Below are 13,495 nucleotides of genomic sequence, written 5' to 3'. Positions count from 1 at the left end.
CTCCTTTAAAAAAAAAAAAAAAAAAAAAGTATCTCAGTACTTAGTTATTTTTAGTCATAATATTTTATATTTAGAGAAAAAGTATTTCAGAGACTAAGACAAAATTGAGGAAAAATGAATACTGTGGAATCAAGCTAAGTACGTCATGGGAGAAGTCTAGACTCTGTCAGTCTTACCAGGGCTGTGGTCCTCACAGACACCTGTAGGAAAGGCCACAGGCTTCCATCCCCACCCACATCACTAGAAGCTCACTGAATGCAGGGAGACTTGACTACCCATAACTAGTACCATCTTTCTCAGATGAGCCCATCAGCAGTCTGTCAAACCATCATGCATTCATTGTTAAAACTTACTCATTTCTTTTTCAGACCTTTTTATTACTGCTTAATCCAAACATATATCATGGGCAAGATGGACACAATGCTTTGAATATACTACTTTAAAAACAGATCAAGATATTTCTAAAACACAACACATATATGTTATAGCCCTGAATATGTATTTTCTTGAACACAAGAAAGACTGTTCAATAAAAAAACTCATTGGGTCTGTCTGTCATGTTTTTAAGCTAAGTAAATGTCCAGGTGGTTGGGTCCATTTACAACTGTTTCCACCTCCATTACTTTCAGTTAAAAATGTGGCCTTTGGGCCCAGGGATCTAGCTCAGTGGTGCTGTCACCTGCCTCATAAGCACAAGGACCCGGGTTTGATCCTCAGTGCACCCCCCTCCAAATGTGGCCTTTGTTCCCAAATTCTGGAGCGGCTAATATTACAATATCACTAAGCTACCTGGAGTTTTGTTCCCAATTTTTTTAATCCTTAATTGCCCCCCTAGAATCATAAAAGAAGTATTTAATTTTCTACTTGGGACAAAAATAATCTACCCACTGTTTCATCATCCTCCAAATCTATCTTGATGCATCTTACTCTATCCAGGAATATCTAAGTTCCTTAATATGGTGATTCCTAAGTAATTCTAAGACAAACTGCTAGCATCTCACGTTCATATCTGGTCCCCGTTAAGTACATTTTAAATTCTAATTTTGGAGACTTAAAACCAGGTAACTGGTTAGTGGCTAAAACTGGGTAACATGCTTCTTATCACTAGAGTGTTTTTGTTTGCAATGAGGAATTTTAAGAAATGTCAAATCTTGGGCCAGGGATTTAGCTCAGTGGTTCTGGCGCCTGCCTCGCAAGCACAAGGACTGGAGTTCGATCCCCAGTACCAAAAGTAAATAAATAAATAAATGTCAAATCTCTTTCTTACCAAAGTCTTGTGTTAGGCAGTTTCTAGTTTTTCTGGCTAACCAATCATTTTGGAAATAAAGACTTTTTACTACAAAAACAAAATTTGTTTGGACTTCCACTTAAAAAAATTGAAAGATCACAAAAACTACCAAAGAATGGCTATAACTATACATATTTTATCAATGGCAAACCAGTTATATATCTACTTTACACTGATATTTTAAGATAACAAAAGTTCAGAGGTGTATTTCCCAGACACTGAGTGACTTACCTGTCATCTTGCCAATGCATTTTATTTGAAGAAAATCTGCTGTAGCAAATGAAAATAAAACCTGGGCTTCTCTAGACCCAGAACTGAAAAAAATTAAAAGAATCTGTCCTGTTTTCTTCATTTCAACTTTGTATACTGAACATATTTTATACTCAGAGCCTACACACTCCATCCAGAAAGGAAGGGTGTGTTACATATTCTCACATGACTACAATTCTTCAGAAACTTAGTGCACATCGAATCGAGTCCATGGCTGAAATGTCAATTCACAAAAAATGTACGATTATCTCTGTGACCTATTTCTGCTTAGCCTATATGTTTCAGGCAATTAAAAAAATTCCAAGAACTGTAAAAAGGCCTCACAGGATCATTTTATAATGGAACCTGACCTGGAATAAAAGAACCCAGCTTTGAAAATTCCACTACATAGAATTCGGCAACAAAGGAGTTAAACACTTATATCCTAAAGAAACTGACATTTATCTAAACAGCACTAAACCATAAATGTTTATTCCCTAACCATAACACAGAATCAAGGAAGACTGTCATTTCCACTATTTTGCTATTTGGTGCTATTAATCTTAATAGAATGATTTATTTTGTTCTTCATGTTGCCCAAGTAGGGAAAATGAATGAAAATAATCCCCTCTGAAAATGTGTGAGATGCAAAAACAAATTATAAATAGCAGCTGAATACTAATTAGTATGTAGCTAATTCTTCTACTTAAATCCTTTGACACTGAAAGGAAAAGAGCTCCGCTAAAATGTCACGTCTGAATAATGGCATCCCCACAGGCCTTCACGCAGCTGGGTGGCGAAGCACAGGCAGGGTGACGGTTAAGCCTGCGGAGCCCAGGTTCAAGCTACTGTGAGACAGAGCCAGTTAACTGGCCTTTTCTGGCCTCAGGATGGACACAAGCTTTCCCAGACTGCAGAATGCGTCCTACTCCCCACCCTGCATGACTGCGTCGATCCTCACGGTATTCAACCAGTAAAGGCCCACTTTGTGATGAAGGTGGTTTGAGCTGCATTTCAGTCACTTATAGCCCAAATGTCATGACAAATAAAATATGCATGCATACTTTTACAGTTATCATCAGAGCAAAATGCAATTTCAGAGTGTTTTCATTTAACATTCATAATGTCTTAAGACAGAACTCATTAACATTTTCTCATGTTGCTCTAAATACTCCTGTCTTTAGCATGCTGATTGGTAATGATTCTCATATTTCAAGCAGTCACGTGCTTAAACAATTTTCCTTTACCTCAAATAATTTTTATGTATTAAAAGAAGAAAAGCAAATGTCTTATTCAAAATTCCTGGCTCCTTTTAACATTTGGAATTTGTAAAAGTGGAATCCCTGTTTTTTCCACCTTTGGTTACCTTTTCTACTCAGAAGTCAGAAGGACCACTTCTGAAACATGCCTGAATCTCTTCCTCCCTCAGTGCACTAGTGCTGCTCACAGAAGACCAGCAGCCTGATAGCATCCACAAAGGAGATACAGAAAGAGGCATTATTAACTTCTACAGTAATGTGACATCGCCACAATACCCAAGAGAATGACTTTCCTAGTTATCAGTCCACAACACTGAAGATTCAATTGTTTTAAAACTGGGCCTTTATACAGACAGTCTGAGAAGTGTCAGAGAGGAGAGCTGCCCACAATCCCTAGGCCAGTGGCGGCAAACCTGCGGCACATGTGCCACAGCGGGCCGGCTGTACCACTGAAAGCTCTAACAGGTTCACCATCCCTGCTCGGCCCTTCGTTCTCTGAGGCTGACCTATCCATATGGCAGAACCTCGTTCCAGATTTGGGTGCCTATTCACCTAACAATAAAGACCTTGCCCGGGCTCACTGCCCTACTTCTCAAACACCTGCCCTCAAAAGCAAGTTAGTGCCCCAATACCCCGATTTTGCCACAGACCTTCTCGAAACAGCCCACACTTACTTCCTCCATTTCCTCACCCTCCAATCACATCACAACTCACTCTTATCTGGCTTCCTCAACCAGGTGGCTAAAACAAATCTACGGAAGTCAGCAGCAACCTGTAAGAAATCACTGTGTCTCCCCATCCCCTCCTACCCCTAGCCCATCCTCTACACAGCACTCAAAGCTTTTTACCACTCCTGGCTTCCGCTATGCCGAGGCATTAATCTCTCCAATTTTGGGCCACTTCTCTTGACTTTTTACTGCTTCTTAATTTCATCTTGTTCTCCCCCAAATGTTTGTTTTCTCCTAAAGTCTTACCCTTGGACCTCCTCCTCTCCATTTCCTTCTAGCAGGTGTCACATACTTCTATCTCTTCAATCACTAGTTCAAAACAGATAAATTCCAAATCTGCGTGTCTAGCCCCAGATTCTTCTTTTGAGCTCGAATCTATTCCCAATGCCTCCTGACTAGTCCTTACTAGGACTGTGACAAATATCTTTGCTTCTTTTTCAGGCAGGGGCTTGCTCTGCAGTACAGGCTGGCCTTAATCTATGAGGCAATCCTCCTGCTTCGGCCTCTGAGTTGCTGGGGTTTCAGGCATATGCACCACACATGGCTACAGATGTCATACATCCCTATCACTAGAGCTGCCTATACTCCTTATTTTACCTCATAGCACCACTACCTTTTTGCTCAATATTTTAAAGTGCCAAACATTTCTTAGATTACTCGATATTCAGTCCCTTTCTCCCCACATTACTACAGTTCAGGCCTTAGTCACCTCTGTCAGAATTCATTGTGATTTTCTGCAATGACAGGCAATCCGGGAAGACAGTAAACACAAAGGGCATGGCTCTGCCCTCAAGAGAGTTTATGATGATGAAAGGTCAGAGTCCAGGATTCAAACTCCACCCTGCTCCTTAACGCAGCCCCTTCTCTGCCATTCTAAGTACCACTAGATTAGATCCAAGAACCTCCTGTTCCAAACCCTTGGCAGTCTTCCCCGATATACAGAAGAGCCATCCTATTTAAAACCCCTGACCCGTCTTCTTGATCATGTTTCCCATCAGTTACAATCTTTTCAGACAGAGCTCCAACACCAACACACGCCCTACACTGTGCCAACACAGTGCCCCTGCCCAGTTTTTCTCAGCCTTTCCACTACACCTCACCCACCTCAAATCCCCCCTAGGTCAGCCTCCAGCAGAAACACCACTTTTAATGGGGACTTTCTCAGAGCCACAGAGGACCCTGACACCACTTTCTGCAGGTTTCCTGTGCTTGCCGTGAAAGATGGGGCTCTGAACCCTAATTTAACCCCAACACTTTTATCACCCCTCAATCTTCCTCCAGTAGACCCTGAGTAATCTGCAGGAACAGTTCCACGTTTATCCGTTCCCTCAGAGCACCTCATAGTCTTGCACAAAGAAATCTGCTCAGTCACATATTTTTAATTAAAAATGTATCATTTGTTTCTTGCTCAAAAATACTTTGAAATTTAAAAGGAAACTTAGTAAATACCCTTATGCAGAGAAGTGGTAAGGCTGAAAATGACTGCTGATCATTATTTCCTCCCATTCCTGCCCGTCACCTGTCCAGAGGATCAAAATTCATAGCAATTAAAAAAGAAAATAAATAAGTTGCGGGGAGAAGGCTGAAAGACAAGCATCAAATTCTAAAAATCAAAGGACAAGGTAAGGAACCAATTTATATTATTAAACTCAGAAGCTGCAAATTTAGTATATAATTAAAGAAATGTATTTATCATTTAGGGCATGAAGTCTAACTCTGAAATACTATAAATCTCTATCAACATGCAATACAGAGAGAAAATTCCTAAGACAAAAATGCACAACTTTCCTTGCAGGAAATTCTGTTTGAATTGCCACAAAAGCAGCGTAAGAGATTTTAAAGTTGGGAAAGAAACCTCAAGTGCTGAATGTGCTACAGAGCAGGGTTGGTAAATCATGGCCCTGGGTCAAATCCATCTCAGCACCTGTTTTCATACAGAATGGTCTCTGTAATTTTACTTGGACTGGAAACAAATACAAAAAGCATAGTATGACATACGACAATGATATGAAACAAACCTTAGTATACACAAGGCTTTATTGGAACACAGCCACCTTCACGCATTTATTTATGCACTGTTTATGGCTGTTTCAGTGCCAGAATGGTGGGGCTTGAGTAGTCGGGATAGAGACCATATGGCTGGGCAATGCCCAAAATCTGTAATTCTGTAATTGGCCCTTTACAGAAAGTTTGCCAACGGCCAGTACAGAAGGGGGGAAAAAAGTCACATAGATGTGGACTACAGTATTCACACAATGAGACAGGAAACTCTGAGAAAAATTTTCCTGTCAGAAATTAAGGGGATTACAAGGCATCTATGACTATATGATAGAAATCAAATAGGAGACTTCAACTTCGAATCATGAGAGAGTATGAACAAGATTTACCCACTTAACCTTAGACAATTAAAAAAAAATTGGACTAAACCAGGTATGGTGATGTGTGCTACAGTCTTAGGTACTCAGGAGGTTGAAGCAAGAGGATCTCCAGAGCCCAGGAATTCAAGGCCAGCCTGGACAGCATAGCCAAACTTTGTCAAATAAATAAATAGACAATCAAGATAGACTAATATGTGAAACAACTGTTCTTAGATAATGTACACCAGGGATCACTTGACTATAATCCCTAGCAACAAGGAAACAAGTAAGGTAAGCCTTAAGATCTCGCTGGTCGTCTGCCTGGAGGCACATTCTGCCTTGTACAAAGGTTGTATGATTCCAGCCAGGGAGCAAACCCTTCCCCCTAAAACCGAGAAGACAGACCCTGGAGCTCAGGAAGGCCGGGGCAACTGAAGGAGCCAGGCAGGATTCTGAAGGGAAAGGACGTCATAGGAAAAGAGCCACCAAAATGTTCAAAATATTAAGACACATACCGATATGCAGAGGGTGACCCTTGAGAGGCTGGTCCAAGAATGACCCAGGAACTGTGAACCTGACAGTCCCCACAGCTCACATAGGACTGGGAACTGAGTTCCCACAAACCCCAGGGTCCGTGCTGTCCCCTTCAGAGCATTCGGCAGAGTCCCCACCAGGGCCATGTTTTAGTTGGAGAGCTAAAGCATCCTGGGGAAAAAGGCTATGTGAGAGTGCATTAAATTTAAAAATAAAACTTAAAAGAATCAAACTGAACTGCAAGCAAATTAACTGACTTCTAGAACCAAGCCCCAAACTTTCAGAGATGAAGACAACAAAACCTAGACACCCAACATTAAAGTACACAATGCCCATCATTTAAGCAAACTCTACTAGATGTATAAAAGCAGGACAATATGACCTGTATCTAGAGAAAAGCCAATCAGTAGAAATGAGTCCAGAAAGAGGAGATGACGGATAGCAAAGCCATTAAAACACATTTTATAACCACGCTCACATGTTCAGAACACCTGTCTCCACCTGGGCCTGTGAGGTAATGAATTCCAGCTGCAGTGACTAGATTGTCCCAAAGACAGAACACAGCCAGTTCCACCCTCGACTCGGACACGTAGGTGAGAAGTCAACTCACAACACATCACACACAAAAGGCATCAGAGCTCAGCTCCCTGGGAATCTGGTTTAGTACCTTTTTTTTTGTACCAGGGATTGAATTCAGGACCTTGTGTTTGCAAGGCAGGCCCAGTGCCACTGAGCTAAACTCCCGGCCCTGGGAATCCAGTTTAGAGGGGCAGTTTGAAAGGAATAAGACACAGCATAAAATTTGATTATTTTCCTGAGCAGTAATTTTATCCGAAGACTTGACAGTTCTATAAACATGATTATATTATGAAGTACAATGAAAATTAAATGAGTTTTTAGTATTCAAATAAATTAATTCTCTCCTATGCTTCAGATGTTTCAGGCTTCATCTTCAGAGGGCCTTTTTTCCATGTGCCTGCCCACCTTTACAGCTGGGGTCCTGCTCTTACATCAAGAAAAAAAAAAAAAAAGTTTAAGAAACTTATCTACCGATCTTAAGAAATCACTAACAGCCAAGTGAGGTGTGTTGGCACACACTTATAATTCCAGCACATGGGAGGCTGAGGCAGGAAGATTGCCATGAGTTGAAGGCCCACCTGGGATACATATTCAATTCAAGGCCAGCCTGAACTACAAATGAGACCCTGCCTCAGAAAGAAAACACTAAGATGTTTCACATCAAGTTCACCTCTGAACGATCAGTGTGACTTTTAGACTCAGGCCCTAAGACACTGTTGAGAAGAAGGGCATAGCTACTAAAATAAGTTTCTTCTAATATTCTCACAAAACTACTAAAATAACAACATCAGTAATCAAGCATCACCTTGTCATGACAGATGAATTTTAATTCTAGCACCTGAAGCTATACAAGGTCGGCGTTATAAACTTCAAGGGACTGTTGTACACATTCAATAGAGAGACAACTGTGTGATACCACTTGGTATCTCAGCATCAGAAATATACTTTTGAATTGTTTAAACACAATCCACAGAATTAAAAACAAAATCAGAAACCATCCACAGTTATACTAACTTGTCAATCCAAAGTTTTACGCATAACACTCCACACAGCAGTCAATACCTAGTGGGGGATCCTGACAGCAGGGCCGCCTTGTCCTGCTGCGCTCTGCTGGGAAGGTTTCCCAGCAGGGACGCGACCGGCCAAAGGTGGACTCAGCCAGGACCAGGCCGGCGAGTCAGATTTCTACCACAGTTTCTGCAGTTTCCATTTCTTCTCTTCTTTGTCGGTTAAAAGTGAACAGTGAGAATTAAATACTTATCTTTACATATACACAGGGTATGCTGTGAAAGCATATTTGCTTACAAACATATAAAAATACTTAACTAGTTTGATAAGAAAATAATGTATAAAAGTATATAGCAAAAACATTAATCCTCTCTGACTCTGGAAAGATCAATTCCATATTTTATATTACATCAAACAGAAAGTTTTAGTTTTTTTGAATCCCTTAACCAGAAATACGTGAAAATGAAGACAGACAGAAATTACTCATTCTTATCATTAGCAAGAGTGTGAAGAGCTTAAATTAAGAAACTAATTACAGGAAAATGCCTAAGTCCATAATGGGTCCAAATATTTGGCCACAAAGAATATTATCATCTTCAAGAGGAAGAGTAATAACAAAGGCTTCATAAGCAGTTTTTAATCCATAAATACAACAGACATTTTGGTATTTTTGGCCACTGGAAAACAAAAGCTGTAGCATCAAGAAAGGTCTGAGATGTCTCACTTTTGTAGATTCCATTCAGTGTATTTAAGGTTAAAGTTGACATCAAAATTTTTAAGGATAGGCAAAAATTCACATTTAAAAAAAAACTCCTTATGTTTCTATTTAGAGTAACAGTAGGCAATATGATTCCAGAAGTTAAAAAGTATTTCACAACCTATGACTGACTTCAGCTTGGCAAATAACTTCAGTTCCAAAACTGATTCATCCCTAATAAAATGTAAGCCCTTAAAAAAAAAGAATGTGTCTATGTATGTAGACAGTATTTTAAAGGAATCGGATAATCTTTCAAGCAGCCTTAGTGTTTCCTTTAAATTGTATTAGCTTCGTGGAAAAAGAATTAGCCGGCTTCTTGGTCTAAGGCTAACACGGTGATCATTTGTCTAAGGCTAGAAAGGTACCAACATGATGTAAACCACAAGGAGAGGAGGAGATGAGGGCTTTTCCCTGGCAGTTGGTAGCTAAAACTGAAGGGATTCTTAGAAAATGACACAATGGCAGCCTTTCTTGTCTTTCTCTTTCCGTGTTGGTTCTGGTGAAGGAGGACATTCTTGCTCTTGAAATTTCCTGTAAGACAGAAAAATCTAGATATTATTGCCTACCCAAAAATCTATTATTACAAATACACCTTATTTTTGGACAAGTTCTGTTTAAGTGCATATGCTTTTGAATGTTCAAATTAGAGATCAAAGCATATATTTAAAAGAAAAAATAAAACAAAAGTACATAAATGGCCAGGCGTGGTGGCGCACGCCTGTAATCCCAGCACTCGGGAGGCTGAGGCAGGAAGATCACTGTGAGTTCGAGACCAGCCTGGGCTACAGTGAGTTCCAGGCCAGTCTCAATTACATAGTGAGACCCTGTCTCAAAACACCAAAAAAAAAAAAAGTACATAAATGCTTCAAAACAGGCATAAACAGAGCCATCTGAGTTGGTTTCACGGGTGAGCCCTGATTCATAGGAGGTGCTGGACTCAATAACCTCCACGTCCCCTGTCCCAGTATGAAACTCCTTAACTCAGTGGTGTAAATATAAATACCTGCCCCAGGGTACGATACAAAATGACCCTACAAGTACACATGCAGTCCTTACACCCAATAGCCACTTATGAAAGTCAGTATTAAATGAAGTTAGTTGAGAGCTCTGAGCCTGTTTTTTAGAAGAGAATAATAAAAACCTACCTTGCACAGCTTTTGTGAGAATTTAAGATCTTATAATGTTTAATTAAGCCTAACAGTGCCTAGGTTTAAAACATACACTCACAGACGCACACAATTTATTTCTACCTCCTTTTCTCACTTCTGGTTAATGGATAAAAATAGATTTTGAGGGGCCAAAAGCAAGAACAGATATTTCAAAAAAGCAGCAATAGTTGTTTCAAGAAGGAATAATCATTCACCAATTGTTTAACATTAAAATGCAACTGGGATGTTGGGAGGGGGCAAAAAAATAAAGCTTTCCAGCTTAACAATTTATACTTCAATGGCACTAATTATATTCACGCTACTACACAACAGTCATGAGACTGGAATTTTTAACCAACTACTATAGTAGAAAACAAAAACCTTCACTTTTCCCCCCCTCACAAAGAGAATCCTCTGGCAAGGAGTTAGCAAATACAAGAAGGCCAGGGCTCACTCAAGTATCAGCTCACCTGAGATACATAGGGTAAAGGTGCCTGCTGCACACTTCTGCCAAACTAACTAGCAAAGAAATCCAACAGATAGAGAGCAGAGTGTGAAATAAAGGTGAGGCCAGGCCAGGCCACAGAGACTCAGAATAGTCTGAGCAAGGGCTACCCTTGCAAAAGTTGAAGCAACTTTTTCTCTCGGACATGCAGCCTATGTGGTAACTCTAGCAAGCTCTATTACCTGGCTTCCTCTCAACCTACGGGGAACCAGATAAGAAGCAAACTAAAAAGGACAGGCTCTGGAATCAGTTTCAAATTCAAGCCCCAGCTTTACCATGTGGAATACCTAAGCCTAGACAAGGCATTTAACCTCTCTGTACTTTCTTTCATGTTCATTTTCAAGTAAGAAAACAGATGAATCTGGGTTACTGGGTTGAAATGCAGTAACACACGTAATGCTGTAGAGCACTGCCTGGTGCACATACTTGACCACCACCCAAATGTCACCACTGCTGTCATCACTAGCTTCACACAACCACCACCTTTGCAAGCTGCATTTATTCAGAAAGCTCTATAAGTACTTTTACTTCCACATAACTGAGACACTGTTTACTAGAAGTACCTAGGATATATTTATTATGTACTTTATTAAAATTTAACAAGCCATGTGTATCAATCTCTAAAGTAATTGCTCCTATATACAATTTTCTACTATTAATGTTTCATAGCAATTTATTAAAACATACTTTTAGCATGTATTCTGCTTACCTTATAACCCGAACAAGTTCATGGAAAGCTTGATCAACATTCATCCTAATCTTTGCCGACGCCTCCATGTATGTTACCTTAAGTTGCCGTGCTAACTGTTGTCCTTCCTCCTGTGTCACCTGAAATTGCAAGAGTTGTGTTTAACGTACACTGTTAGCAAATACATCTGCTCCATCTTATCCTGGCTGCACATCGAGCTGCTGAGGCAGAGGTCAAGTTGTTTTATCGTAGGATGAACTAGAAGCCTTTGTAGTTCAACACAAACTGAACTGCCCCCCAATCACACACACAACAACTTGTGGTAGAAACGGTCAGCCCTCAAAACACGTGGGTTCTGTATCAGTGGGTTCAACCAACTGAAGATCAAAAATATGAACTGAACTGTACTAAAGACATGCAGGTTTTCTTATTATTTCCTAAACAATACACTGCAACTATTTATACATCATTTGCTTTGGACATTATAAGTGATCTAGAGATGACCTAAAGTATATAGGAGAATATGGGCAGGTTATAAGAAAGCTGCCACTTTATGTAAGGGACTTGAGCAGCCAAAAATTTCAGTGTCTGTGCTGAGCCCTGTTCCCTGTGGATACCAAGAGATCACCGTGTTGCCATACAAAATTTCAGTCTGCAGATGACACCAAACGTATTAAATCCAATGGTAATACAGAAGTATACTATGGGAAGGAAAAGTGCTATGCAGCTTAGCTTAGCTTTGTTTTTTGTTTGTTTATTTGTTCTGAGACAGGGCCTTGCTACATAGTTCACCATGCGTGGCTTCAGCTCATATAGGATTCTTGAGTGAGCTTTCATAGGTTATGCCTTCCAAGGAACATGTGCTTTTCATCTAATTTACTGAATTTTTATCGGCATAAAGTTTACACAGCATTTGTTATCTTTCACACACATGTAAGATATGAAGTGATGATTCCTTTGTTATCCCAAATACTTATTTGTGCCCTGACACCTTTTCTGATCCTTCTGGCCAGAGATTTTTAAATTTGATTGATCTTCTAAAAGTCAAGCTTTTGGTTATTTCTTCTATGGTTGTTTTGTTTTGTTATGGGGGGGTATTTGTTTCTGCAGTACTGGGGGCTGAACCCACACACACACCCACACACTAAATTTGTGATCCTCTTGCCTCAGCTTCCAAGACTGCTAGGATTACACACATGCACCACCACAGGACTACTTCTATTGTTTTTCTGTTTTGTTTCTATTTTCTTTTTAGGTGCTGTACCTTGCTCATACTAAGTACCTGCACCACCACTGACCCTCACAGATTTTCTACTTTTAGGATTTCATTCCTACTTCCCTGCTACTTACTATAGTTTTAAGGTACTTTCCTCTAATTTAAGGTAGATTTTAAGGTCTTCAAACTAAGGTCTTTTTTATTTTCTAATACAGGTATTTAGTATTACAAACTTCTCCATATTTTTTTAAGCAGCATTCCATAAATTTTGACATATTTAATTTTCATTCAGTTCACAATACTTTGCAATCGCCCTTTTGATTTTTCCTTTGACCCGTGTTAAGTTAGAAATATTTCCCAATATTTGAAGATTTCCTACATATCTGTTATTAATTTCCAATTTGATTCCATTCTCATTAGAAAATATGTGCAGTTTGAGTAGATTTTTTTTAATTTATTGAGGCATGTTTTATGATCCATTCTAGTTTCAAAAGACTGTACTCTGTTGTTGAGTGGAGTATTCACTAAATGCTTATTGGGATAATTTAATAGTATTGTTCAAGGGATCTATTATCTCACTGATTCCCTTTCTACCTATCAATTGTTGAAGTTGCTAAAGTGTGTTAGGTGAGAATTTGTCCATTTCTCTTCCCATTTCTATTACCTCTCACCTCAGGAGTTATGAAGGTACATAAATGTTTAGGATCGGTACGTCCTGACCAGTTGTGGTGATACATGCCTGTAATCTCAAATACTTGGGAGGCTGAATCAAGAGGATCACAAGCTCAAAGCCAGCCTGGACATCATAACAACTTAGGAAGACCCTGACTCCAAAATTGAAAGAGTTAAGAGCCTAATTGTGAAGGCCATGAGCTTGATGCCCAGTACAAAACAAAACAAAACAGAAAAAAGGGCTGCATGCCTCTTGGTGAACAGATTTATTATTGAGAAACAACCCTCTTTAATCCCTGGTAATACTCTTTGCTCTAAATTTGACTTTTAGCTATTTATATAGCCACCTTATTTTCATTAACATTGTATGTCTTAACCTATCCTTTTACTTTTAACCTAGTTTTGTCGTTGAAATAAGATTTTTTTAGCCAGGCGTGATGGCACATGCCTGTAATCCCAGCACTCACGAGGCTGAGGCAGGAGAATCACTGTGAGTTGGAGACCAGC

At 39.7% G+C, this 13,495-nt stretch overlaps 1 protein-coding gene across 1 annotated transcript in view; it reads right to left on the bottom strand.

Moving 5' to 3' along the window:
• Positions 1 to 7,800: 7,800 nt before the first annotated feature.
• Rras2 (RAS related 2) overlaps positions 7,801 to 13,495 on the bottom strand; it is a 75,635-nt gene continuing 69,940 nt past the window's right edge. Inside the window, exons 7-8 of the mRNA XM_033763916.1 lie at positions 11,122 to 11,240; positions 7,801 to 9,290 (exon numbers count right to left, since the gene is read on the bottom strand). Coding sequence (XP_033619807.1) covers positions 9,203 to 9,290; positions 11,122 to 11,240 — 207 coding nt within the window. The 3' untranslated portion in view covers positions 7,801 to 9,202. The remainder of the gene's footprint in view (positions 9,291 to 11,121; positions 11,241 to 13,495) is intronic.

The sequence above is a fragment of the Fukomys damarensis genome, unplaced genomic scaffold (genome assembly GCF_012274545.1).
Source record: "Fukomys damarensis isolate Sample0158 unplaced genomic scaffold, DMR_v1.0_HiC HiC_scaffold_16, whole genome shotgun sequence".
Taxonomy (NCBI): domain Eukaryota; kingdom Metazoa; phylum Chordata; class Mammalia; order Rodentia; family Bathyergidae; genus Fukomys; species Fukomys damarensis.
Note: the sequence above shows the minus strand (reverse complement) of the source record. Positions and strands in the feature narration are given on the sequence as shown.